The sequence below is a fragment of the Psammomys obesus genome, unplaced genomic scaffold (genome assembly GCF_907164565.1).
Source record: "Psammomys obesus unplaced genomic scaffold, mPsaObe1.curated_primary_1811, whole genome shotgun sequence".
Lineage (NCBI taxonomy): Eukaryota > Metazoa > Chordata > Mammalia > Rodentia > Muridae > Psammomys > Psammomys obesus.
This window is the reverse complement of record NW_026585504.1, coordinates 42,506,340-42,533,185: the sequence shown is the minus strand read 5'-3', so window position 1 is coordinate 42,533,185 and position 26,846 is coordinate 42,506,340. Positions and strand designations below refer to the sequence as shown.

The 26,846-nt window shown below is 42.9% G+C and overlaps 2 protein-coding genes across 3 annotated transcripts in view; both read left to right on the top strand.

The window, feature by feature from the left end:
- Positions 1–9,459, top strand: part of Nup160 (nucleoporin 160) — a 55,277-nt gene extending 45,818 nt beyond the window's left edge. For both annotated transcript variants that reach the window (XM_055601187.1, XM_055601179.1), the window contains 4 exons: positions 1,605–1,746; positions 4,698–4,823; positions 5,598–5,702; positions 7,740–9,459. In XM_055601187.1, coding sequence (XP_055457162.1) covers positions 1,605–1,746; positions 4,698–4,823; positions 5,598–5,702; positions 7,740–7,829 — 463 coding nt within the window. In that variant the 3' untranslated portion in view covers positions 7,830–9,459. The remainder of the gene's footprint in view (positions 1–1,604; positions 1,747–4,697; positions 4,824–5,597; positions 5,703–7,739) is intronic.
- Positions 9,460–18,340: 8,881 nt separating this feature from the next.
- The window catches only part of Fnbp4 (formin binding protein 4), a 31,428-nt gene continuing 22,922 nt past the window's right edge, over positions 18,341–26,846 (top strand). The window contains exons 1-6 of the mRNA XM_055601165.1: positions 18,341–18,602; positions 19,491–19,583; positions 22,761–22,897; positions 23,082–23,268; positions 23,735–23,882; positions 23,984–24,104. Coding sequence (XP_055457140.1) covers positions 18,389–18,602; positions 19,491–19,583; positions 22,761–22,897; positions 23,082–23,268; positions 23,735–23,882; positions 23,984–24,104 — 900 coding nt within the window. The 5' untranslated portion in view covers positions 18,341–18,388. The remainder of the gene's footprint in view (positions 18,603–19,490; positions 19,584–22,760; positions 22,898–23,081; positions 23,269–23,734; positions 23,883–23,983; positions 24,105–26,846) is intronic.

Here is a 26,846-nt window from a genome sequence, read left to right as displayed (position 1 = left end):
TTTTTGCTGTCGTTCTATAGCAGAAGGTGGTAGATGGGAAAGGAGCAGTTTCTCCTTTACACCAAGTTCATCCATCATGACTAACCTGTGTCTTCAGTGAGGACACTGATCTGTTCATGAGACAGGACCCTCTTACTAAACCACTCTTCTCAAAACTATTACATTGGGGATTATGTTCACAGAGGCTGGAGAGATGGTTAAAGTAGTTCCCAGCACCCATGCTGGCCTGCTCACAACCACCTGTAACTATGGGGATCTGAGTGACACATGTACACACATAACATACATGTATACACATAAATGAAAATAAATCTTGTTCCAAAAATGTTTCTCACACATGAACTTAGAGGGACCATTTTCAGATCACAGCTTTTTTACTCTTTGTTTTTATTATTTGTGGGAAACAGACAGAAATGTTATGTGTGGGGTTCGAGAAGAAGCTTATGGAGTCAGTTTTTTCTTTCTGCCTTTATTTGGGTTCCACAGCCTGACTCAGGTCTCTAAACTCACTCAGCAAGCATCCTTTACCCAGTGAGCCATCTCACACTGTCTATTACAAGTTTTGGACTTGTTTTTATTTTATTTTATTATTGCATTTATTTGGAGAGTGACATGTCTGGCTCAGGGAATATGTGCAGGTCAGAGGACAACTTTCAGAAGTCAGTTCTCTCTTCCACTATGTAGGTCCCAGGCTTGCCAGCAGAGATCAGGTAGCTCAGCAGTTAAAAGTACTTGGCCTTGCAGAAGACCAGATTTGGTTTGCAACATCTGCGGTGGCTCATAACCACAGTTCCAGGAGGATCCAACACCCTCTTCTGGCCTCCATGGGTACCAGGAATGCACATAGTGCATGTATACATACATGCAGACAAAATATGCATATACAAGGAAAGGTTTTAATTGTTTTCTACATGGATCTATTGCTTGGTCAGTTTTAGGACCGAAACCAGTGATGTGAGTCAATTCCTTTTTTCTTTAAACTCCTAAAACAAAGGAGTTAAATTTTATGTGTCTAGGAGGAGAAAAATAAATCTTAACTCATTTGATTTCTTTTAAGATTTTTTCTTAGTTCATATAATTTCTACTTACCATTTAGCTGTAATTACCAATTCAGTTGTTAACTAGAGAGATGACTCAGCAGTTAAGAGCTGCTAATTTGATTCCCTGGTACCCACATGGTAGAAAAGAGAGTCAGTTCCCAAAAGTGTTCTGTAACTTGCACATGGATGTTATGGCATATGAATACACACACATCGAATGAATGAATGAAAGAATGAAAAAAATATAAACTTTACTTCAATATGTCTGCTTCCACCTATGATCACAGCACTGAGGAGGCAGACAAGAAGTTCTTATGATCAGCCTGGTTGCCAGGCATCGTGGCACACCCCTTAAATCCCAGCACTTGGGAGACAAAGAGAGGCAGGCAGATCCTTGTGAGTTTGAGGACAACCAGGGCAATTACTCAGAGAAACCCTGTCTCAATAAAAACAGACAAACAAACAAAAAGATCAGCCTGGCCTACAGAGTAAGGCCCTGTGTCTAATTTATTAACTAATAAAAAAAGGAATATGAACTCCTTTGTCCTTTTTACTTTTTTCAAGTGCTACAGATGAAGCATGGAGGCTATTGTCAACTTACTTGGAAAGATACAGAGTCCAGAATAATTTGTATCATCATTGTGTGATTAACAAGTTGTTGTCTCATGGAGTCCCTCTACCTAATTGGCTTATAAACAGTTACAAGGTATGTAGTATTGAATTGGGGTAATAATTTGAGAAAATACACTGATTTACAAGCCAGTTGTGGTGGCAGTATTGGAGGTGGTGGCAAGAAGATCAGGAGGATTTTCAGAGCCAGCCATTGCTACATAGTGAGTTCAGAGCCAGCCTGGGCTAAATGAGACACTGTCAAAGTTAGGGGCAGCTTGGCAAGGGAGAATTGACTGACTTATATGCTTTGGTTCTCAGTCATCACCGACAGGACTAAAACAGTTTAACATAATACTGGGACTTTAAGAAGCATTCTAACAATTGAGTGCTAGAACTTTAGATTAAAGTTTCATGGGCTAGTAGTGAGATTAATATCTACTTCCTGTGTTCACTGAACAGTGAGCTTATAGTTAGAATAGTGAGCATTATTTATGGCACAGTGTCTACTATCACAGCTTGAAAACCCAGCCATGGGTAGAATGTTAGAGAAAGGGGTTTATTTTGCTCACGGTTGTATAAGATAAACGTCAAAGAATACATGGTCCATTGTTTTGGCCTCCAGTCAGAACCCTCTGTGCTGCATTGTATCATAGCAGATTATATTTTGGTGGGAATGCATGGAAGCATAATGTGGTCATATCATCAGGAAGCCAGAGGGCAATTCAGCCTCCATTGTCATAACAGCTCACTCTCCTGAAAACTGTCTTAATCTCTTCAGAGAAGACAGATACCATCCTTGAGCTAAACATCCCTCACTAGGTCCCATTTCTCGAGGTTCCTTCCTCTCCCAGTACTACCACATTGGGGACCAAACCTTCAACATACAATTCCACATCTGGACTAAACAAAATCATCTATAGCAAAATGGTTTGAATGGTAGCTTCTTTAATGTAGATTTCTGGGTCTCTCGTGTCAGACTATAAAGTCAGATTACCTGGGGCAAAGAACCTTAACTCTACTTTGACAAGCTTTTATTCTTTATTCATTCATTCATGTATTTATTTATTTATATTTTTGACACAGGGTCCCACTGTAGCCATGTGTGGCCTAGAACTCACTGTAACTAGGTTAAAAAGCTATGTAAACCAGACTGGGTTTGAACTCAAAGATCTGCTAACCTCCCCTCCAAGTATGGGGATTGAAAGTGTGCAACACCAAGCCAAGTTTTTGTTATTGTTTCAATATATAGAATGCTGCATGGATTTATGTGATGTTCTTGTATAGGAACCATGCCAATCTTCTCTTCAGCATCCCAGGTTTTGTATATATGCTGCTGAGGCAAGCACTTGTGATTTGGTTTAGATGTGTACTTGAGTTTGAAGATATTATCTGAAGCACTTTCAGTGGGATAAGGAAAGAGAATCTAAAAGTTATTACTAGTAGTAAAATTGGTCTCTCTCTCTCTCTCCCTCTCTTTATCTCATAAAAAAAAAAATAAAAAGGCCTAAGCCAGGCATGGTGGCACATACCTTTAATGCCAATACTAGGGAGGCAGAGGCATGTGGATCTCTGTTTACAGATCAAGATCCAACAGCCAGAGCTACACAGAGAAACCCTCTCTCGACCCCCCCCACACACACATACACACAAAGCCATGTGGTGTTAGGAATTTGTAATTACAGAACTACTATGGAAGAACTACTATGAGTTCAAGGCCATCCTGGGTTACATAGCAAGACCCTGTCTCAAAAAAAAAAAAAAAAAAAAAAAAAAGCAGTTCCTCCCCCAGCAGAGTGCCGGCCTAGCATGTAGGAAACTCAGCTCCATCCCTAGTACTGCATAAACTGGTAGGGTCAGAAGTTCAAGGGAAGCCTGAACTACATAAAGCCCTGTCTCAAAAACAGAGGAGAAAGTGGAGAAAAATAGCTAGACTGGGAAAAGTAAAATTGAGATTACATCAAAGCAGAGAAAGCATCCTCACTGTAATAAAGTGTCCATTGAGTATACATCCTTCCTTGCTGTAATGGAATATCCATTGAGGGCATCTTACTCACTGTAAAAGAATACAGCATTGTCACTGTAATAGAGTATCCATTGAGGGCAGCATTGTCACTGTAATAGAATATCCACTGAATACAGCATCCTCACTGTGATAGAGATCAGAGAATCCAGTTGGTAGTGGCACATGCCTTTAAATCCCAGCACTCAGGAGGCAGAGATAGGCAGATCTCTTGAGTTGAGGCCAACCTGGTCTACAGAGTGAATTTCAGGACAGCCAGGGCTACACAAAGAGGCCCTCTTGGGGTGGGGTGAAGGGGTTGCACAGCATCCTCATGTACTACAGTAAAGCATACTTACTGTTCTAAGATGAGACTGTGCATCTTTTTATCACCTTGAGCTACAAACAAATTTAAAGCTGGTAGTACTTTCATTATTTCTGAGAATTAATGTATATATCCTATCACTTTAGTGCTCAGCATTTCTGGGAAGACATGTTGACAATACTAAGGTAAAATTGAAATAGGGACATGTCTTAGATCACAAAACAGACGAGAGAAGCCATTTAACAGACAGAACTTTGCAGTGTGCCTGGAGGTAACTGGGCTCTTGGGAATTTACAGATCTTATCCTGAGGAACAGATGAATAAACAAGTGCTCACACATGCTCACGCACATTAACAACCCTATACACACATACACACACACACAAACACACACACACACACATGGCAGGGTTTCTCTGTGTAACAGCCCTGGTTGTCCTGGAACTCACTCTGTAGACCAGGCTGGCCTTGAACTCACAGAGATCTGCCTGCCTCTGTCTCCCAAGTACTGGGATTAAAAGTGTGTGATGCCATGCCCAGCCATTAACAACTGTATTGAGATGGTTAATAGGAAAACCTGATACTGCAGAAACAATCAACATGTTTGTAGTGCAATAGATGTTTATGCATTTGGTTTCTTGGATAATTTCTAAAACATTCTAGAAGGAAGCACTGTTAACTTCTATTTCAAATTGATGCTTATAAGTGCTGCTTTTTACAGAAAGTTGATGCTGCTGAGCTGCTGCGTCTGTACCTAAACTATGACCTTTTAGAAGAAGCTGTGGATTTGGTCTCTGAATATGTAGACGCCGTATTAGGGAAAGGACACCAGTACTTTGGGATTGAGGTAGATACATATGAATGTTTACTTTGACTGTGTACTTCCGCACTAAGGAAGCATCTAAAGATTGCATATATTCACGTGCAATTGGTCTTTACTAAGCCTATTTATTAAGTATGTTTAGTTCACAGTGAGATATTGCTACAGTATGGGTCTCTAGTTACCTTTTTTAAGATTTATTTTTAATTATGTATGTGCTTGACATGCCTGTGAGTGCCTCAGCAGGCTAAAGGTATCGGGTCCTCTGGAGCTGCAGTCACAGGCAGTTGTGAACTGTCTGAGACAGATGCTGGGAATCAAATTGGGGTCCTCTGGAAGAATCACTTGCACTCTTCCTTTTTGACTTTTTGTCAGATAGGTTCTCTGTTAGGTAGCTCTGGTTGTCCTAAAACTCTAGCTATGTAGACCAGATGAGTGATGATGTAAAGTGTTAACATATTTAACCCAATTGAAAGAAAAGGGAAGAATACAGGTGTGTGTATGTTTATGTACACATAATTCCTTTTTTAAAAAAACATATTTACTAATTGTACGGATATGTGTGCCACGGTGCACATGTAGTTGAGAGAACAACTTGGATACATTTCTTTCTTTCTATCCTGTGGCCTAGGAATTCAGTAACTTAGGCTTGGTGGCAAGTACCCTTACCATCTCTTGAGCACCACACAATTTCTTAGTGGTGGCAGGGAGTGAGGTTTAAAGTGTTTCATGTATAGAGTCCTTCAAAAGCAACTACCTGGAAGAAATTGCATCATTTTAATAATGGACATTTTCTTTCAGTTCCCACTGTCTGCAACAGCTCCAATGGTATGGCTTCCATACTCCTCTATTGATCAGCTTCTCCAGGCTCTAGGAGAAAACAGTGCCAACAGTCACAACATTGTAGTAAGTAAACCCTCGAGTTGTCTTCAGCGAGTCTCTTCTACTGTCAGGCACACCCTAGGCTGTGATTACTGCTTCTCAGGGAGGATGGGGGGACAAGTCCTTTATTGGCCATAATGTGCTACACCTCCATCGCTCTATAAATAAAAGGTCTAAGCAACCATGTCCAAAAGTCTTAAGAAGGAATTGTGTATATTCAATTACACAGAGATAGGACCTACAGTCTTTAAAAGGTGTTTATCAGGGCAGACGCCACAGGATGAATAGTGTTGAAACACAGTGGGATACATTTTCGGTATCCTGAGTGACCTCTGTACACAACAGTTTGTTCGGGAACCCATACTAGCTACTACTTACCCTAAAAGTAAATAAACAAAATAGTATTTGCTTGCTCAATCATTATAAAGATGACTTTTTGTTTTCTAAAGTGTCTCCTAACCCTATGAACTAGGACTCACAAAATGGGGTTGTAAGCTGCTTATTACAGTAGCACAAACCTGTAGTCCTAGCTACTCAGGCTGAGGCAAGAAATCAATCCCCTTGAAAACATCTATGGAAATACAACAAAGGTCTCCTTCCTTCCAGCCATGCACAGTGGCACACCTTTTAATCGTAGCACTCAGGGAGGCATAAGTAAAGGGACCCCTGTAGGTTTGAGGCCAGCCTGGTCTACAAAGTGAGTCCAGGACAGCCAAGGCTACACAAAGAAACCCTGTCTCAAAAAACCAAACCAAAAAGAAAGAAAAAAATGAAAAACAACCTCCTTCCTTCCCTATATTTTCCTATAAGCTTACTTAAAAATGTAAACTATAATAAAAGTAATCATTGTTCTAAAGAAAAAAAAAAAAAAAAACGAAATTAAATCCCTTGATCTTAGGTGTTCAGGGTCAGCCTGGGCATCACAGGAGGTGACATCTTAGTAAAATGAGTGAAAGATGATTCAGGATAGGAGCTCCTTATTTTTTGTTTGTTTGTTTTGTCAAACTCCTCTTTTGTTTTCCATGCTACTTGTGATAGATGTATACACTGTAGCTGCTCTCAACCTCGTCATTTTCTAGCCTAAGCTTCCCAAGTTCTCAGCTCTAAGTAAGTGTCACCACACCCAAACATAAACTGCTTTTAAGCAGGAAGAAGACAAGGTAACCCTGAAAGTTAGTTATTATCCATTGGATCTATCAACTTAAGATAAATACAATAAATATTAGTCCTGTATTTCACTAAGGAGCTAATGAACTAGTTGAATCAAATATGTCTCATTCTGGAAAAAGAGGTCGTAATTCATTTAATATACTTGTATTCTGGAGCTGGGCGATGGTGGTGCACACCTTTAATCCCAGCATTTAGGAGGCAGGGGCAGACAGCTTGAGTTCGAGGCCAGCATGGTCTACACAGTGATTTCAGGACAGCCAGGAATACATAGAGAAACCCTGTCTCGAAAAAGGGGAAAATTGTTGGTATGACCTTTGGCAGTAGAATACAGTGGTAGTATATAGTAAAGAAGAAACAGGATCATGAGTTTGAGGTCACATTGTCATGAGGCATTGTGGTGCACAATTTTAATCCCAAGGGGATTAGACTAAGGCTAGCTTAGTCTACATCGTGAACTCCAGGCCAGCCAGGGCTATGTACTGAGATCTTGTCTCAAAACAAAACAAATAAAAACTGGTTGCTAGCCCTTGGAAGACTAGAACAGGAGGACTCACAGTGAGACCTTGTGTCATAAATGAATGCATACGTGCACACACATGGAGCCATACACAAACATGCACAGTGGTGTAGCTGAGTTGATGCTGCTCGGCAGCACAGCCTAGTGTGTCTAAGAGTTTGAGTCCACAAGCGCACAAATATTCAGAGATATTTATTACAAAGACAGGAATGATGATTACATATGACAAAGAAGGACCAGTTCTGTCTGTAGAGCACAGAGCAGACTTGTACGCTGAGTGTTAAATAAGTGAAGCAGAGCAGCTAACATCCCTAACAGGTAATCAGAGTGGTTTGGTCTGCACTGTGCTATAGAATGACTTTTTTCCCTTACAGCTATCCCAGAAAATTCTTGACAAACTAGAAGACTACCAGCAAAAAGTTGACAAGGCAACACGGGATTTATTGTACCGTCGAGACTTGTGATCTGCATACCTGCTCAGCCTTTATAACCTTGGTGCCTCTTAGGGCTTCGGACTGCTCTACAGAAACCCTGTGCTCAAGGCCAGTCGTGGAACTGTAAACGATGTGTATGGCGCTTGAATTCGGCACAGCAGAAGAGAACAAAAGTCAGGATGGCCTGTGCTTGCTGGTGGTGCTAACATGGTTTCTGGTTTTCGAACTTCGTCTCTAACAGCTGCTTTTGTATATGATTCTCGAGCTTTTTCAGAGTTTATATTTTTTAAACTACCGAAGACATCCTTTATCTGCAAACTCTTCGTCACTTTCCATAGCAGCTAGTGCTTGCTGCTTTGTTATAGCCCACCACCAAACAGTCACAGCATAGCTTTTGATTTTCCCTATCATTTTCTGTATTTCAGTGGGATTATTTTGGTCCAAAACTAATGTTATTTTCTGTATTGCAAACAAAGGATAGTGGTTTTGCATACTCGTCATTATTTATTGTGGTTTTTCATATGACCTTCAATAAAGTATTAAGTAATTTGCCTAGATTAAGGATAAATTATGGCTAGCTTTTTAAGGAAAATATATTTGAGTCTGGCTCAAAGGCTAAATTTGAGTAAACATCAGAAAAAATTAATATCCATCATCTATAAAAGCAACATTTTTTTTTCAAAATGTATTAATTTATGTGATTTATAACAATCAAGCTGGACTTGATCATACAGTTAGTCTGATAATATATTAGACCAAAATAGACTTTTACTGGTCAGAATCAGAAACATTCATGCATACAAACTTTGGGAAAGGTGAAAAATAATAAAAATACTCTTTGATTTTATTTGTATATTAAGATTTCTCTTTCAAGGAAACAGTCTCTATTCTGTTTGTTTGAATGAATGCCCTTTGACTTTGGGGTTTTTCATAAGTCTTTAGAATTTGTGCTGTCAATAGCTTATTTGTGTTTCAGTTCTTACCTACAGAGCTTTAATATGAAGTATTAGAGATTGGCTTCACCTCCCAAGTTTCTAAACTTGTGGTTTTCCGCTATAACAAGAAAGGTACTGGCCTGTCTCTGTACACATATTCAACCACAATCATCATCACAGTCTGAAAAATGACCAGCCCTGTTGCAGCCATATCTGAAGAGCAACAAGTAGGAGGATCCTGGTGCTGCAGCAGGATCCCTTCAGGTGGTTCTGGATCTAAGCAGTGCCTTCCACTGCCGAGAGTTCACTTAGCACGGACCATCTATTCCTGTACAAGAGCTTTGGGTTCCTGGTGATGCCCAGGTCAAAGCCAGTCCGGCTTTTCCTTCCATTGACTTCTACCTGCCTCACTTCGATTCCAGCCAGAGCAGAAGGGGATTGTACTCGAACTTCACTTTCATTTTGTGTCCGTGTGTTTATTGTGCCCTGTGATATTTTATTAGTCCATACGAGTATGACCATTTCTTGTTTTTTTCCTACTCTTGTGATTTTTCTGTCACAAAGTATTGTTTAAGAGTCCCCTGAGTGTCTAGAGAAATGGCTCAGTAGTTAATTCTTCTAAAGGACCCAAGTTTGAATTCTATGTCAGGCAGCTCAGAAACATCTGTAACACCAGCACCAGGGTATCTTACACCCTCATGTGAACTCTACTGACACCTGCAATCAAGTACACACATGAACATATAATTAAAAATAATAAAAAAGTAGTGGGTTTTTGTTGTTTTGGTTTTTATTTTGTTTTGTTTGCCAGGCAGTGGTGGTGCACACCTTTAATCCCAGCACTTGGGAGGCCAGCCTGGTCTTCAGAGAGAGTTCTGGGGCTACATAAACCCTGTCTAGAGGGGAAAAAGTGATTTGGGGATTTTTGTTAAAGGGTTTGCTGGGCTGGGAGTATAGCTCAGTGCTAGAACATTTACTTAGCAGACCCAGGCCCTCGGCCCCAGCAAATGGAACTGCAGTGGCTGTGGCAGTGTCCTTTATGTTAACACTGGGTTTGGCAGGGCTGGTGCCAGCCCTGCTTGATCCCCAATACCACAAAGGGAGAAGGAGAAAGATAGTGTCACTGCTTTCATATTGATAATTTTTTGCTGAATATATTACTGTCAGTATTGTAATACTGCAAAATTTGCTTTACAAAGTGTGTGTGTGTGTGTGTGTGTGTGTGTGTGTGTTTTGTTTTGTTTTGTTTTTTAAGACAGGGTTTGTTTCTCTGTGTAGCCTTGGCTGTCCTGGAGACTCACTTTGTAGACCAGGAAATCTACTCAGAGATCTGCCTGCCTCTGCCTATCAGAGTGCCGGGATCACAGGTGTGCGCCACCACGCCCAGCTACAAAGCTATTTCAGTACTTCCTTCCCTCTGCCAGCCCTTCTAACTAATTCTAACTGCTTAAGAACCCTTGGGGTCTGCCAGGTGAAGTGGTAAACACCTTCAATCATAGCAATAGGGAGGCAGAGGCAGGAGGAGCTCTGTGAGTCTGAGGCCAGCCTGGTCTACACAGTGAGTTCCAGGACAGCCAGGGCTATGTAGAGAGACCTTGTCTCAAACACACAAACAAAAACCCTTGGGTCAGTTGTCACCAGGTCAGTACTAGGCCTTGTCTCTTTTCTAGAAGTCCTGGCTATGCTGTCTTCTAAACTTCGAAAAATTACAACAAATGTACCTTAACAATCCTTTTCTTTCCATTTCCCCCAACATAGGGGTTTGTGCTTCCCAGGCTGGTCTATAGCCAAAGATGGTCTTGAATTTCTGATTGCCTTGCCTCTGCCTCTAAAGTACTAGCATGGTTATAAAGCACCACCTAGTTTGTACAGTGTTGGGATCTACCCCAGGTGTCTGTGTATACTAAGCCAAGCACTCTACCAACCGAGCTGCATCCCAAGCTCCAGCCCCAGCTTGAAGACCTTGTTTGGCTATTTGAGAGCACAGAGTCAAGTAACACCTCATCTACGGCTGGAGAGAGCCCTGTCACTAAAGTGCCAGCTGGAGGACCTGAGTCCAGTCCCCCAAAACCCAGGTTTTAAAAAGCTGAGCATGGTCATGTATGCTTGTCATCCCCATGCTAGAGGGCAGAGACAAGGATCCCTGGGGTGCTAGTCAGTGAGGAGAGCCTACTTGGTAAGACCAGGAGAGATCTTGACCCAAGGACAGTTCCTGGAATTGAGACCTGAGACACGAGGTTAGTATCTGGTCTCCACAGGCACATACACGCATCCGCAGACCCATAGACAAATCTATGTGTTGTGTTGAGAGGAGCAGATACTAGCTTTTAGCAACAGAGATGGGCCCAGTAAGGTGCCTCAGTGGGAAAAGGTGCTTTCTGCCAAGCATAGTGACCTGAGTAGCTAACCTCAACAAGCAAATTGCTTTTGTTTTGTTTCATTTTTGGTTTCTCCAAGACAAGGTCTGTGTAGCCTTGGCTGTCATGGAACTAGCTCTGTAGACCAGGCTGGCCTCAAACTGAAGAGATCCACCTGTCTCTGCCTCCTGAGTTCTGGGACTAAAGGCATGCACCACCACCATTACCGGGTGCAAACTGTTTTTCACTTTTTAAAAATTACTTTTGTGCGTTGTGTGTCCCATGTGTAGATATGAGAGAAAAAATTGCAAGAGTTAGTTGGTTCTCTTCTACCATGTGGGCCCTAGGTATCAAACTCAGGAACTGTCCTTGGTGTTACTTGGGGGGGGAGTGTTTGACATCCAGTAGATTAGTAGGATCGTAGGATCTCCCAAGTAGTTCTCAGGCTATTTGCAAACACAAACACTCCTTTCAGATGAATATGGAATTTATATTTAAATAGCAAATAGTAAGAAAAGTTTATCCATTAACAGCATAAATAAGAAAATCAAGCTAGCTTACTTCATTCTGATACATTTTCCATTAGCACATAGATTACATTATAAGTGTTTCTGGTTTTACATTTATGAGTGTTTGATCTGAACATACGTATATTTACCATGTGTGTCCCTGGTGACCATGGGGTCAGAACAGGGCATCAGAACCCCTGGAACTGGAGTTACAGATGGTGGTGAGCCACTAATGTGTGTGCTGGAGACCAAACTTGGGCCCTGTGAGGCAAGAGCTTTTAACCACTGAGCCATCTCTCCAGCCCCATCATAGAAACTTCTAAAGTTTCCTTTACTCTGTCATTCCCAATCCTATTACCTAAAACCACAGATGCTCCTGTATTACTGGGTTCTCCGCACACCCCCAAAAATTAGAGACTTGTCATTGTGTCTACTCAGAACTCTGTAAGTAAAAAGCCAATTTATTGTTCAAATGACCTATGAACTGAATATAGGTATTTCTTTCAATAAACCAGGCTTCATAGTTTAAATGAACTTCCATAAAACATGTGGTATTATAAATAATCTGACCTTTGTCCTTGGTTCCTGGCATAGAACTTCAAAACCCTTCGGAATTTCCTGAGCTGTGGGAATTTGTTTAATAGGTTGAGTCTTGCTAAGTTGCTAACTAGCTTTGAAAACGGAGCTACTCACCAGAAAACAACCACAAGATTAGAGGGTTGGAACTTTGAGCCTGCCCAACTTCCTGAGAGGAATGAGAGCTGGGGCCTGAGTCCAGCCTTGTGGCCAGCAATTTGAACAATCATGCCTTTGAAATTAAGACCCTTAAAAAAAGAAAAATCAAGATGGAGCTTCTTACATGGTAGGCTGGAGACCCACACACTCCGACTACGGAAGGAGGCTGAGGGGAAGCCATGCTCCCCCTCTCCCTCACCGTTTCCTCCATCTCACCCTGTTTACTGCCCTTATAACAACACTGTAGTGATAGGTATAGGACTTCCCTGAGCCCCGCACGAGCGGCTCTAGTGAATTACGGAAAGCAAGCACGGGGATAGCACGTTTATAGCCAGTCAAGTGCAGGTGCTCATGCAATCTGACCCCTACATCTGTGAGTCTAGTGCCAGTTCCAAGTGGCCAGGATGCAGTTGTACCCAAGTGTACCCACTTTGAGCCATGAAACTTAACCCTACCTTACTGAATTGGCTCTTCTGTGGCTTGTCCAACGCTGCAGTGAAGTCCCTAAAGGCATTGCTTTTAAATGGGTCCAAAATTACCAAGTAGTAAGACCACCTACCAAATGAGTATGACTAAATGTATTTGAAAATGTTTGTTTGAAGACAATACATGGATGAGAGGTGGGTCAGTAGTTAAGAACCTTCAGTTAATGGTTAAGAACTGCAGCTGAGCATGGTGGCACACGTCTTTAATCCCAGCACTCAGGACGCAGAGGCAGGCAGATCTCTGTGAGTTTGAGGCCAGCCTGATCTACAAAGTGAGTTCCAGGACAGCCAGGGCAAAAAGAAAAAACAAAAACAAAACAAAACATCACAAACCAAACCAACAAAAAAGCACATACTGCTCTTGGACCTTAATTTGATTCCTAGCACCCAGAACTAACAACTGCCTATATAGAATATGATGCCTCTGGACTCCAAGGGCACTTGTACACACACACATACACACACGTACGTGTGCTGAAAAGTAGAAATAGAGACCATGTTTTTATTCAAACCGTATTAAAAACTTGCACTTGTCAAATGTTTTTAATTTTTTGAATTAGCATACTGAGTAATGAGATCTATTTCCATACATTTTGTTGATCCTCTTTCCTTCCCAGCACCTCTCCCCAACACCACTGACTCCCTTCTCCCCTTAGTAACCCCTTTCTGCTTTCATTCTACTAACCTCATCCTACCCTCACATTAAGACCTCTTTTGTCTCCTTTCATGGTCTCCTTTCTAGTGTCATGAACACGCGCACACGCACACTCACACACATTGATATAAACTACTGTCTGGGATCTGTGTAAGAGACGAAATGTGCCATTCCGCAGTGGCTTCGCCCTCGGGCACCCAGACACTGCTGCATACCTTCCTACTGGGAGGAAAGACTCTAACCTGGGTAAGGAGGTTATAAGGGCGGGTAAGCTCGGGGAGAAACAGCCATCTCCAAGACGGTTTCCGTGCAACAGCGCTCCTTTCTTGGGGGGAATAAGGGCTATATAAACCTTGGGGAGGTGGGTTGGGGTCTTCGGGGTGAACGCACATCATTGGCTGGGGTTGAGATGCTGGGAATGCTTCATTTGCATGAAGAGGAATTCCGGGTGCTAGCTGGATGCCCTTATGAGGAAACAGAAAGTTATAACCTGAAACCCGGCCACCAGGCTGTGACTACCTCAAGGGTAGCAGAGGCGGGGGTCACAAGGCTAAGCATACCAGGGCCTGCAGGCCCACAGCACGGTCCTCAGCCCCACTCTTGCTCTGGCCGGCTCCCTAGTTGCATGGCCTACCTGATCCACAGAAATGCGTCATTTTTCTGAGATTGGGTTATATCACTCTAATAATTCCCGGCCCCGTCAACTTTCCTCCACCATCATGGTTTGGCTTTTCTTGGGAGCTGAATAAAATTCCATTGTGTACATTTATTTAATCCATTCATGTGGTGGACATTTAAAATGATTCCATTTCCTAGCTATGTGAACAGTTGCATAAGCAAGAACTATCTGAAAAGTTACCAATTATATAAGAAATAAACATAAGAATTGACAAATGTGATCACATGAAGTAAAAGAGCTGTGCAACAAAGGAAATTATCAACAGAGAAAAGAAACAGCCTACAGAATGGGGCGTCTTTGCCAACTACGCTTCAGGGGGCTAATGTACAGAATAAATACCCCCAATCAATAAATGGGCTAATGAAGGGCTGGAGAGATGGCTCAGAGGTTAAGAGCACTGGCTGCTCTTCCAGAGGTCCTGAGTTCAATTCCCAGCAACCACATGGTGGCTTTCAACCATCTGTAATGGAATCTGATTCCCTCTTCTGCTGTGCATGAAACAGTGTTCATATACATAAAATAAATAAATATTCAAAAAAAGAAAAAGAAAACCACACTTAATAAAAAAAAATGGGCTAATGAACTGAGCAAGACAGTCCTCAAATTGCCAATAAATATTTTGAAAGTGGTTATTCTTATCCATCAAAGAAACACAAAAATACTTCAGATTCTATTTAGAATGACTAGCATAAAGAAAACAAGTGCCAGCAGGGTGCAGTGGCACTTGCCTGAAATCAGTACCAGCACTCTGGGAGGCAGGCAGATATCTGTGAGTTCAAGGCCAGCCTGGTCTACAAAGGACAGCCAAGGCTACACAGAGAAACCCTGTATCAACATCCCCCCTCCAAAGGGGGGGGGGTGGAGAACAAGTGCTAACAACACATTGATGAGGGTAGAAAAGGAAATCAGTCAAGTTTCTCAAAAAGCTAAAAATAGAAAGGGAATGGGTAAGGGGGTGAAAATCAATCGTCACCCCAGTCCTGAGTTTGGAGGGAAAGAAAAGACCTCTGCAAGTTGCTCTCTGACCTCCACATGTGCACCAGGACGCATGTGTGCCCACATCCATGTTTTTCTTTTCATTGACAACAGGGTTAGTGCGAACGACTCAAACGACAGGTAAAGGTGCCTGCTGCCAAGCCTACTGACATGAACTCAGTCATGGCACTATGCAGTAAGAAAGGAGAACTGCTTCTCCAAGTTCTCCGACCGCCACACGCTCACTGTGGCATGCATGTCTACACACACACAGACACACACACAGACACACAGACACACACACACACTTTGTTAAAACTTTTTAAATAGGGTCTCACTGGCTGGCCTAGAGCTTGCTATGCAGACTAGGCTGACCTTGAACTCCAGGGACACACCTTTTCTGTTTCCAATGTAATGCATTTCTATAAGAATTCTGCCACACAGTTATATTTTACTGGCACTCTTCCCAAGAAAATTGCTAATTTCCCAAGAAAAGTGCTAATAAATTCAAAATGGCTAATAATCATTTTCTTTTTTTCTACAACTCTTAGGAGTACAAATCTCAGGGCATTTCAATGCAGATTTTTTTTTTTTTTTTAAGATTTATTTATTGTGTTTACAGTGTTCTACCTGCATGTATGCCTACAGGCCAAAAGAGGGTACCAGATCTCATTATAGATGGTTGTGAGCCACCATGTGGTTGCTGGGAATTGAACTCAGGACCTTTGGAAGAGCAGATCTTAACCACTGAGCCATCTCTCCAGCCCTCTCAATACAGATTCGTCATTCATAGGTAAGAAAAGGAAAACAATAATCTAATTTATTTCAAGTTTGCGTATGTTCATTCATTCATCTATTCAAATTTGTGCGTTTTATGACATTTGCTGAATGCCTCTCATGTTCCAGAAAGTATGCTTGACAGACATGGGAAACAATGAGTTTAAAAAAAAAAGAAAAAAGAAATCAAGTTCCTGTTCTTGGGGATTTTGCATTCAACAACCAATTAGTGAGTAAACCCAAAATTGAGATATTTACCATGTAAAGTTACGAAAATCAAATACAATTCTACATTCAAAGTGATTAGATATTAATACACAGTCACACAGCAAACAGTAAGTGCTAGGTATTTTTAGTGTTTTTGGGTATGAACCAAATTAGCTTTTGTGGCTTTACAGATGTATTTGTGGAATACAGATGTATTCCACCAGCTATTTCTTAAACTTAGAGAGGAAGATGGGTACCTACACTACTGTACTGCCAAGTGCCAAGAGGAGCTTGACAGTTAGGAGCAAAGTCACTCAATGCTCAGGAAGGCCTCGTCTACACTCTGCTTTGGGGGAACAATGTTTGCCATGTGATGCAGTAGTTACTGCAACTAGAGTAAAGGATGAAATTTAGGATGAAATGGATGGGAAGTTGAGTCGAAGGCTGTCTTCAGAAAGGACAAAGGCCTAATTATTAATAGAGGGTCCACAATTCTCTCATGATTCCACTTATACAGATCAAACATTTAGGCTTCCTAGTGCACTTGTGGGAATGCCGTAATCGGTGCAGATCTAGGCTGACTCCATAAGCCTCTGTGGACTCAATCTTCTGACCACAGTCTGTGCTATTACCACATTTTTTTCTATTATGCTTTTGTTGAGTGTCTCCATTTGACCCCTCCTACATCAGGATGCATTTTTCTTTTTTACCTTTCCAAGTGAGTCACTGCATGTCCCCTGTAATGTCTGGCCCACAATCAAGCTCTTCCTTGATGCTGGGGCTTTTGAAAATCTATCGTATTTTTCAAAATACTGATGAAAGTTATGGCTTCTCAACTTTGCTGATGTAAGTAGACTTCTTTTTAATTTTTATTTTGTGTGTACATGTTTTGAATGCATATATGCATGTCACCGCATGCATATTTGGTGCTGGAAGAAGGCAACAGATCCCCTGGCACTGGAGTTACAGCTGTGAGCCACCATGTGGGTACTGAGAATTGAAGGTCCCTCTGGGAGGTCAGCCAATGTTCTTAACCACTGAGCCATCCCTCTAGCTCTGATTTTGTTGTTTTTGAGACAGGCTCTCACTATGCAGCCCTGGTTATAGTGGAACTCAGAGGTCCACCTGCCCAGACTATTGTTCTCTTATTCCCATACATCTTCCCCACATTCCTGCTTGTACTATCATTAATTTACTGTTATTATCATTGTTGTCTTTGAGACAAGATCTCACTCTGTATGCTATGGCATTATGCACACCTGGCTGGACTCACTTATAGTAATCCTTCAGCCTTGCTCTCCGCTGAGATTATAAATATGAACCATGACAACTAGTTCTGCTAGGACTATCACAACACTTCAGTATCTCTCCAGAAGTACATTTCTCTCGTTACAGGCTTGCTTTCATTAGTTATAGGTCTAGAAACAAACAGGGATGGTTGGTAATATTGGGTCCTGGAGAAAAGCAGCATTATCTTACATGGCAACTATCTCTGGGGAGAACATTACTATCTCAGGATGTCACCTCCCTCTAGGGACCGGGAGGTCACTTCTGCAAGCAAGGAAGACAGCATTTGAAGAGCTCAACGTCGCAGTCTCTTCAAGGCCTTTCGTCTAGCTAACAAGTGGAGGGTTTGAAGGTAGGGCAGTAAGCAGTGCTTACGGAAGACAAAGCAGGACGAGGGAAAGCTTTTGTATCCCATACCAACAGTTTGGCCGTTTTCAAGGTTCCGTCATTTTCCCTACCAATCACACCGTATTTGCCTTTTAAGAGCCTGCCGAGGTATAAACACCTAGCATCGTCCCTGCTGCTTAATACCGTACCCAAACGAAGCCACAATAATCGACGGAACCTTGCAGAACGGTGCAACGTATCTCTATCTTCCTAAACGGCAAACACAAGATGGCGGACAAAGCACGAAAGACAAGATCTGGCTAACAGCGCATGGCCGACGCCCAGCCTCCTAGAGGAAATCGCACAAGACGCGGCCTCTTCCGCACGATTGGCTCGACGTCCGGTCTTTTCCCTTTGCTATTGGCTACGGGCCCCTTCTCAAGCCAAAACAGCGGCGAACAAAGCCCACCCTTCCGTGCATGGGGCGGAGCGTCCGCCAGGCCGCCGGGGCTGAGGGCGCATGCGCAGGCGCAGCGCGCCGGTTACGGGCGCCCGTCCTCCGGAGGCGGCGCCGCGGCTCATGAATATTGATGACGCACCGCGGCGCCGTACGCCCGCCCCGCTACCCCGCCGAGGCTCGCCGCTCGCGCTCGGGCTCGTGATGGGGAAGAAGTCCCGGGCGGTACCCGGCCGGAGGCCGATCCTGCAGCTCTCCCCGCCGGGCCCTCGGAGCAGCACCCCGGGCCGGGATCCCGACCCCGATCCGGATCCCGAGGCCGACTCGACGGCGGCGGCGGCTAGCCAGCCAGCCCCGGCGGCCGCGACGTCGCCCGCGGTGCCTGCCAGCGCTGCCCCGGAGGACTCGCCTTCAGAAGGTAGGGCAGGGCGCGCGGGGCCCTGCCTCTGTTGGGGGCGTCCGGAACCGGGGCACGGGGCGTGCGGCCTAGGCCCCCGGTGAGGGCAGGTAACCCTGGCGGGCGAGGGGCGCCTCGGCCGCCTGCGACCTGGGGCCCTCGGGACGTGGTGGGCCGTGGGCTCTGGGCGGCGGAAGGCCCGGCCCGGACTCTTCTGAGGCGCCATTGCGGGTGCAGGGAGTTCCCCCGGGAACCTGTGCAATCCCCCGAGGCCTGGGGCCCCCGTGTGTCTCCCCGATGACCCCTGCGATCCTAATTACGCGGAAGGTGGAGGGCAATTTCCACGTGCGAGCCCTGCGACGGTTGAATCTGTACGTGTCACCCACTTGGTTTCGCTTTTGTGGAAACCGAAGCAGCCGCTCTTTAGAAGTGAACACCTCCCCCCCTCCCCTTTTTTTTTTCTTTATGCCGGACAAAGTATCGGTATCCCCAGGCTTATGGGAGAGTGACAGAACCTGTGGGATTTCCTGGAACTGTACATGGCCTAAGAGTTATCAGTTGCTGTGTGGGATACATGGCGGAGGAGCAGGATCATATTATGTGTTAAGCGATCACGTTAATAGGACGTACAGAATGTGTGGAAACCTGCAGGTTTATTTATGCATACTAATCGTTCAGTATTGCGGATGCTGTTTTCATAGTGTTCACATTCTTACTGTCGATGTCACTGAATGGAAGATTCTAGATCAGCTTGTTTTTCACACCCCCCCCCAACCCGACTCCCAGTTTGCATCAGTGATACACACTGTTGAAATCCAGGCCTGAAAGGTGAAGTTTTGATTTTTGCCTTTCGTGTTGTCCCTGGCCCACCAACTGACTGCAGTTTCCTTTTGTTTATTTCAAATACAGATGAACAGGAAGTGGTGGTGGAGGTTCCCAAGGTTGTTCAGAACCCTCCCAAACCAGTCATGACCACCAGACCCACAGCCGTCAAGGCAACAGGTATAGATTTTTGTTGTTCTTTTACCTCTTCTCTGAAATGTCTTTCATTAAGTTAAAATTGAGTTTGTACCTGGCTTATCAGTGGCATGGTTAAGTGTTGCTAAATTTATTATTTCTCATAAAAAGTAATTGAAGTTTTTCTGGGATTGGGGTTGTATATCAGTGATAAGAGTTTTTGCTTAGCAGATGCAAGGTTCTGGGCTCCAGTCCCGGCTTACACAAAACAGATAACAAAAAAAACTTTTTAAGGGTTTGCTGTGTACAAACTTTAAGTAACTAAATTATGTGTTTTTGGTTCCTTTATTTACTGCTATGCCAAGTCCCTTGTGTGTGTCGGTGTGTCCCTGTCTGTGTTCATCCACACACTCAGACACACAAGTTTGTGTGCTGCTAGGGCTGCACCACCTAACTTGTTTATCTGTTTTTGAGTCAGACTGTCTCAAGTGAACCCGAACCTTAGATGACCTCAGCAGTGAGCCCCTCCCCCAGTCTATCTGTCTTGAACCACTCTGCTTCACCCCAGCACTTGGTTAAAGAGGAGTGCCTCGTACTCAGCCAAAACATGGGTACACTGGGTCTGAATGCAAGTCCTTAAGCAGCTTACAAACTCAGCCATTACCCAATAGAGTTCTGTTTTATTTTTTTTGGCCTTTTGGTATTCTTTAGGAGAACCTTACTTTTTATTTATTTATTTATCTATCTATTTATTTATTTGTATTCCTTCTCCAGTGACTCATGATCCAGGCTGGCCTAGAACCTTCTTTATAGCTGAGGTTGGCCCTTTAACTATTGGTAACCCCTGCCTTTACCTCCCAAGTACTATGATTACAAGTGTGTTCCACCACCCACAGCCCTTTTAACACACTGCCTGGTTGTCCTCAACTATTTGTGACGCTGAAAATTCCCCTTTAAGTATTCCCCACCCTATATAGTTTTTGAATTGCACTCTGCTGTAATCTTTGCAGCAGTGGTTTTCTTGGCAAACCTGAGTTCAAGTCATCACTCTTAATTTTCACTCTTAAGACTTTAGGACAGTTACTGGGCTGAAACTTACTCATCTAAAAATGGATCTACTATAGTCCTAAGTTTTTTAGAGGATTAAATTTTACATGTATGTTTTAAAAATTATATATGCACACACAGAAAATTTTGATCTTGGAAAAAGCAAGTTTTTTTTTTTTCCTGCATTTTGTGTGTATTGAAGATAAAGTTTGTTTTTAGACAGGGTTTCTCCATGTAGTCCTGGCTCTTTGTCGACCAGGCTGGCCTCAACCTCACAGAGATCCACCTGCCCCTGCCTCCCAGAGTGCTGGGATCCCAGGCGTTCGCCACTGTACCCAGCTGAAGATTAAAATATTTGAAGGTTTATTTCCTTTTGACATTTTCTATTTTTATTTATAGGTATGTGTCCATGTGGGTGTGTGCTGTGTGTGAAAGTCCGAGGCAGCTACAAGAGGATATTAGATCCCATGAACCTGGAGATACAGGTGGTTGTGAGCTGCCAACATGGGTGCTAAGAACCAAACAGAGCTCTGAGCCTCTGGAAGAACAGCCATCTGTCAAGCACAGATCACAATATTTTAATATTTTATAATTATAGTGACTTTAGTCTAAAATATTTGTTTGAGAGTTTGTCTCTCTTTTGTTATTTTAGAGATACAGTTTCTCTGTGTAGTCTTGGCTGCCCTGGACTCACTTTGTAGACCAGGCTGGCCTCAAGCTCAGAGATCTGCCTCCCAGGTGCTGGGATTACAGGTGTATGCCACTGAGTCTGGCTCCACTTTGGCAGCCCTAACTGGCCTCAAACAAGGTTTCTGCCAGTTTTTGCCTCCTCTGTATTAGGATTAGAGGCTACTATGCCCAGCCCAGTTAAATTTGTCTTAATAAGGTACTTTAGTTCACTCAACTTTCCACTTGAGGGATAATCATTAATTGCATTCTAGCTGCTCTACTTTGATTGGCTTAGGTGTTTAGGATGTGATAATTTTTGAGACAGGGCTACCGTTTGTAGTTCAGACTGGCCTAGAAGTCACTAGTAGTCCGTCCTTGACAGCAAAGTACAACCCTTTAGCCTCCTAAGTGGCAGCATAACAGACATGCAGTGCCCAGCTTGAATAGATGTTTCATCACCAGCTGTGGTTATTTTTGAGAAAGTGGGGCTCAGTGGTCCATCGTATGCTTTGGGAGAGGATATCAAGTATATGTAGATTGATTGTATTATCTTGAAGGATTTGGTGGGGTAGAAACAGGGTCACATTGTGTCTCTCTGGCTGGCCTGGAACTTGTTATGTAGTCCAGGCTAACTACATAAGACTGACTCCCAAGAACCATGTGCTTGGGGCTAGAGGGATGGCTGGGTGAGTAAGAACATTGGCTGCTCTTTGAGAGGATTGGGATTTGATTCCCAGTACCCATAAAGGGCCTCAAAACAGTTTGACACTCTAGTTCCAGGGGATCTATTGCTCTCTTCTGGTTCCTGAGGCCCAGGCATGCATGTAACTCATGGACGTGCATGCAGCCAAAATACTTGTACGCATAATAAAATGATTTTTAAAGATTAAAAAAAAAAGCCCATCAAAAGCTCTGTCTGCTCTTCCAAGGGTTCTGAGTTCAAATTTCTAGCAACCATGTGGTGGCTTACAACCATCTCTACCCTCTAGTGCCCTCTTCTGGCCTACAGGTGTACATGCAGATAGAGCATTCAAGATAAATGAATAAAATCTTGGGAAAAAAACCAAAACACCAAAACCATGTCGTTTGCCAAGGGATGTACCTTAGCAAAGGCATAAGGATCTGAGTTGGAATCCCTCTGTGTAAGTTGGGTGGGTACATCAGCCTATAATCCCAGTGAGGGAGTCTATAGAATCTGTAGAGTAAGCTGGATAACCAAACTAGCTAAAACAGCAAGCTCCAGGTTTAGCAAGAAACACCCCAGCCCCTGCTTAAGGGCCTCCGTGCACGTGTGTGTGTGTGTGTGTGTGTATGTGTGTGTGTGTGTGTGTATCAGAATGTACATGTGCGCCCGAACATACACATGTGCACACCGCACCTAATCGATAAAGCAGAAAAGTATGTGGTCTTTTCTAAGTGTTCTTAAGTGCTAATCCAGCTCTCTAGCTGTTGTCTCTTTTCTTCGTTACTTCCTAGAGTATATTGGTAATTTCGTTTTGTTTCTAGGAGGCCTGTGCTTGCTTGGTGCTTATGCTGACAGTGATGATGATGAGAGTGATGTTTCTGAAAAAACTGCACAGTCCAAAGAGCCAAATGGAAACCAGTCAGCTGACATTGATAGTACCCTGGCCAACTTCCTAGCGGTTAGTGATGCTTTTGTTTGCATGTCTGTTTGTTTTGAGATAGTATATTTGTAGCCCTGGCTGGCCTGTATTTACATAGTCCAAGCTAGTCTTGAAAACTTGAAGCTGTCTTCTGCTTCCCAAGGGCTAGGATTTCACGTTTGAGCACCGTGCCCAATCATTTATTGCTGATTTCATTCCATAGGAGATTGATGCTATCACAGCACCTCAGCCTGCAGCTCCTGTGGTAGCTTCTGCTCCACCTCCAACTCCACCTCGACCAGAACCAAAGGAGGCAGCAACACCTGCTGTTCCTTCCGCTTCATCAAATGGGACAGATTCAGCCCAGACAACAGGGTGGCATTATGATACTCAGTGTTCACTTGCAGGAGGTAAGTGTGGTCCCTGTTTCAAGAACACTTGCAAATAATCCTCAGTGGTTTGTTATGCATTGGCCTTCCTCAGTGTGAAGCTTTAGCTCTAGTATTGAGACTTCTGGCCTTTTAAATGTAGTATTTGGAAGCTGTTCATAGAGTGATGATTTTAACTGTACCAGATTGTGCCAGGTGAATGATAAAAACTATTGTTGTGAAAGTTTTAGGGGGTTTCAAGGGGGTTTCAAAATACTTTTTTTTTTTTTTTTTTTTTTAGTATCAGCCTGCTTTACAAACAAAGGTGTTAGACCAGAGTTCTTTTGGTATGGAGGAGTTGTTCACAGGGAATATTTTTTGGATGTTTCTAAACACTGCAACACAGATTTGCAAACCCTGTGTTATGTTGTCATTGTTTTACAACTGTGTTGGGATAGAAGTCAGGACCACATAGAGTTTATACTTAAGATGCTTTGTTTTCTTACAGTTGAAATTGAGATGGGAGACTGGCAAGAAGTCTGGGATGAGAACACAGGTTGCTATTATTATTGGAACACACAAACAAATGAAGTGACTTGGGAGTTACCCCAATATCTTGCCACACAGGTGCAGGGATTACAACATTACCAGCCCAGGTAAGGCCAGACCTGAAGAAGAAATTATGTAGGAAAAAAATGAAGAGAAAATAGATGCTGTGGGTAATTACCTTTTGTTTTTCTTGACTCCCTGTCCCCAGTTCTGTAGCAGTTACTGAAGCTGGTTTTGTGGTAAATACAGACATATATACGAAGGAGAAAATGATTCCTGTTTCCAGTAATAAAAGTGGACCGGCCACCACCAAACGAGAAGTTAAAAAGGTTAGTATTGCATAACTTACCGTATTTGCTTGTTTTCTAGTCATGAAAGGCTGGATAGGATAGTATTTCCCAACACGTGTTCTTAGTTTTATCTAGTTTGTTTCTGTGTCTTACACAACATTTATAGGAGTCATTTTGTAGTGATTCAGAGTTTTAGAGTTCCATGAAAACTACTTAAGCCATCTACCGGGACATGAGCAGCTGTACTGTACACTATATTGATAAATTGTTGTGTGCTGCTTGAGCTTTTTGAGATGCTGCTCAGGAGTTGGGTTCCCGCCCCATTTCAGAGCAGTGAGTTAAAGTCCTATGTGTTCGGGAGCAGGCTGGTATCCTAATTGTAACAGTGAAAAGGAAAAACAGGCAGCTAAGGCTATTAAAAACATGAGTCAGAGGCCTGGAGAGATGGCTCAGAGGGTAAGAGCCCTGGCTGTTTTTCCAAAGGCCCTGAGTTCCAATTCCCAGCAACCACATGTGTCTCATAACCATCTATAATGAGATCTGGTGCCCTCTTGCCTGCAGGTGTACATGCAGTCAGAACATTGTATACAAAACAAATAAATATCTTTTTAAAAGAAAGCAATATGAGTTAGTCCTTAAGAACTACCAGAAGGTAAACTATTTCAAGCAGCGGTTTACTTCTTCATTAAAAAGAAAGAGAGAGAGAGAGAGAGAGAGAGAGAGAGAGAGAAAGAAAGAAAGAAAGAAAGAAAAAGAAAGAAGAACCAACCAACCTGCAGTGGGAACAGGAGATTGGAAATTCAGTCATGGAACGCTCAGCCATGGAGAGAAGACTCAATTGGGAACTCCTGCTGACTGTCTCAGTTTCCCCGTAGTTTGTGCTTGATCTAGCAGTTCTCAACCTGTGGGATCCAACTTTTTTGGGTGTTGCATATCAGATATTTATTTACGTTACAATTTATAACAGTGGCAAAATTACAGTCAGGAAGTAGCGACAAAATAATCTTATGTTTGGGTGTCATCATAACATAAGGAACTGTATTAAAGTGTCACAGTGTTAGGAAGCTTGGGAATCACTGTACTAGGTAGTTGTAAGCCTCTGATTTGATGATGGTAACTCAGTTTGCTCTTAGGGTACTCCAGTTAGCTCTGCTGGATGTTGTAAACTTTTTGATTTGTTATCTATTGGATACTTTTGTTTTACTTGCTATTCTTCTTTTACTTGTTTATACACTTAGCAAACTTACTGATTAGAAGCTGAAAGCATGGCTATTGTAGAGTATTCTACAGAATGTATCAGCAGTGACAAGATCTCAGACTCGAATCCTTACTTGAGACAAGTCATCTTCTCATTTTCGGTTTCCTTTTAAGAACCACTCGCCACCACCCAGGACATGTATATCTGACTTAACTACCTTAAGTCAGGTGTGGCAAACACCTGTGATCCCAGCATGCAGGTGGTAGAGGCAGGAAGATCTTAAGTATAGGCAAGCCTGAGTTAGATAGCAAGTCGTGTGTGTGCGCGTGTGTGTGTTGCTTTCTTTAAGAATTAAAGCTGGCGGCTGGAAAAAGCCCAACAAGCAACCCATACTGCTCTTCCTGATGAGCAGCGCCTACACTGAGGCTCCTGAGCGCCTGCAGTCCAGCTCTGGGAGAGTCCGACTCCTGGCCTCTCTGGGCACCTGTGTTCATGTACACCCACAAACAATTAAAAACAAAATTTAAGAAAGACTATGAACTGCTTCAGCTTATGTAGCCCTTATCCAAAATGTTTTAGATTTGAGATTTTGGATTCTGGAGTTGTTGAATGTATAGAGACATATCTTGTGGATAGGTTTAAAGTCAGAACATAAAAATTCATTTATAATTCTTCATATACACATAGCCTGAAGGTAATTTCATATACTTTTATTATTTTTCTTTTTTGAGACAGGGTTTCTCTGTAGCCTTGACTCTCATGGACTTACTTTGTAGACCAGGCTGGCCTCGAACTCAGAGGTCACCTGCCTCCCTGAATGCTGGGATTACAGGCCTGCGTCATGTACTTACTTATTGGGGCTTAGAACAGTTGCCAGAGTGGAAGTCTGTGACATTGGGGATGTCTGATATTCTAATAGTTCTCTTCTACCATATGGGCTCTGGTCAGATTCAGTCATCAGACTTGTTTGGGTTTTTGAAACAGAGTCTCACTTTGCAGTCTTGTCTGGCTTAGAACTCACTAGTAAACCACACCCAGCTGGTCAAACTTTTTGGCAAGTGCCTTTATTTATTGATACCTTTCTCACAGGCCTTCATATGATAGATTTGTATTTAAACATTTTTACTGATTTATATGAGACAGGATTGCACTATGTAGACCAGGCTAGTGTCAAACTCATGAGGATTTCCGCTGCCTTTGCTTCACGATGCTGGGGTTAAAGGAGTGCTCCACTACACTGACATTTCTTACTGCAGCCCCACACGTGGAGGAATCATGGTACCCTAGCACTCAAAGCTGCTTTGATGTAATTTTTGATTTTTTATTAGAGCTATTCAATTCATACTAGTAAAAGACAATTGTGAATGTGTATTGAATTACAACTTATCTTGATATTCAGAGTAACCACCTCCATCTCTACCCTACAGCAGTACTTAGGATCCTGTTAGGCCTGTTAAGCAAGAGCTGTGCTGCTAAGTCGTATCTCTAATCCCCAAAGTACAAACTTGAAAGATAGTCTTTGCTATATGCCAAATTTGAGACCACCTGGGCTACATGAGCTCTACCCTCCCCATCCCCCCCCC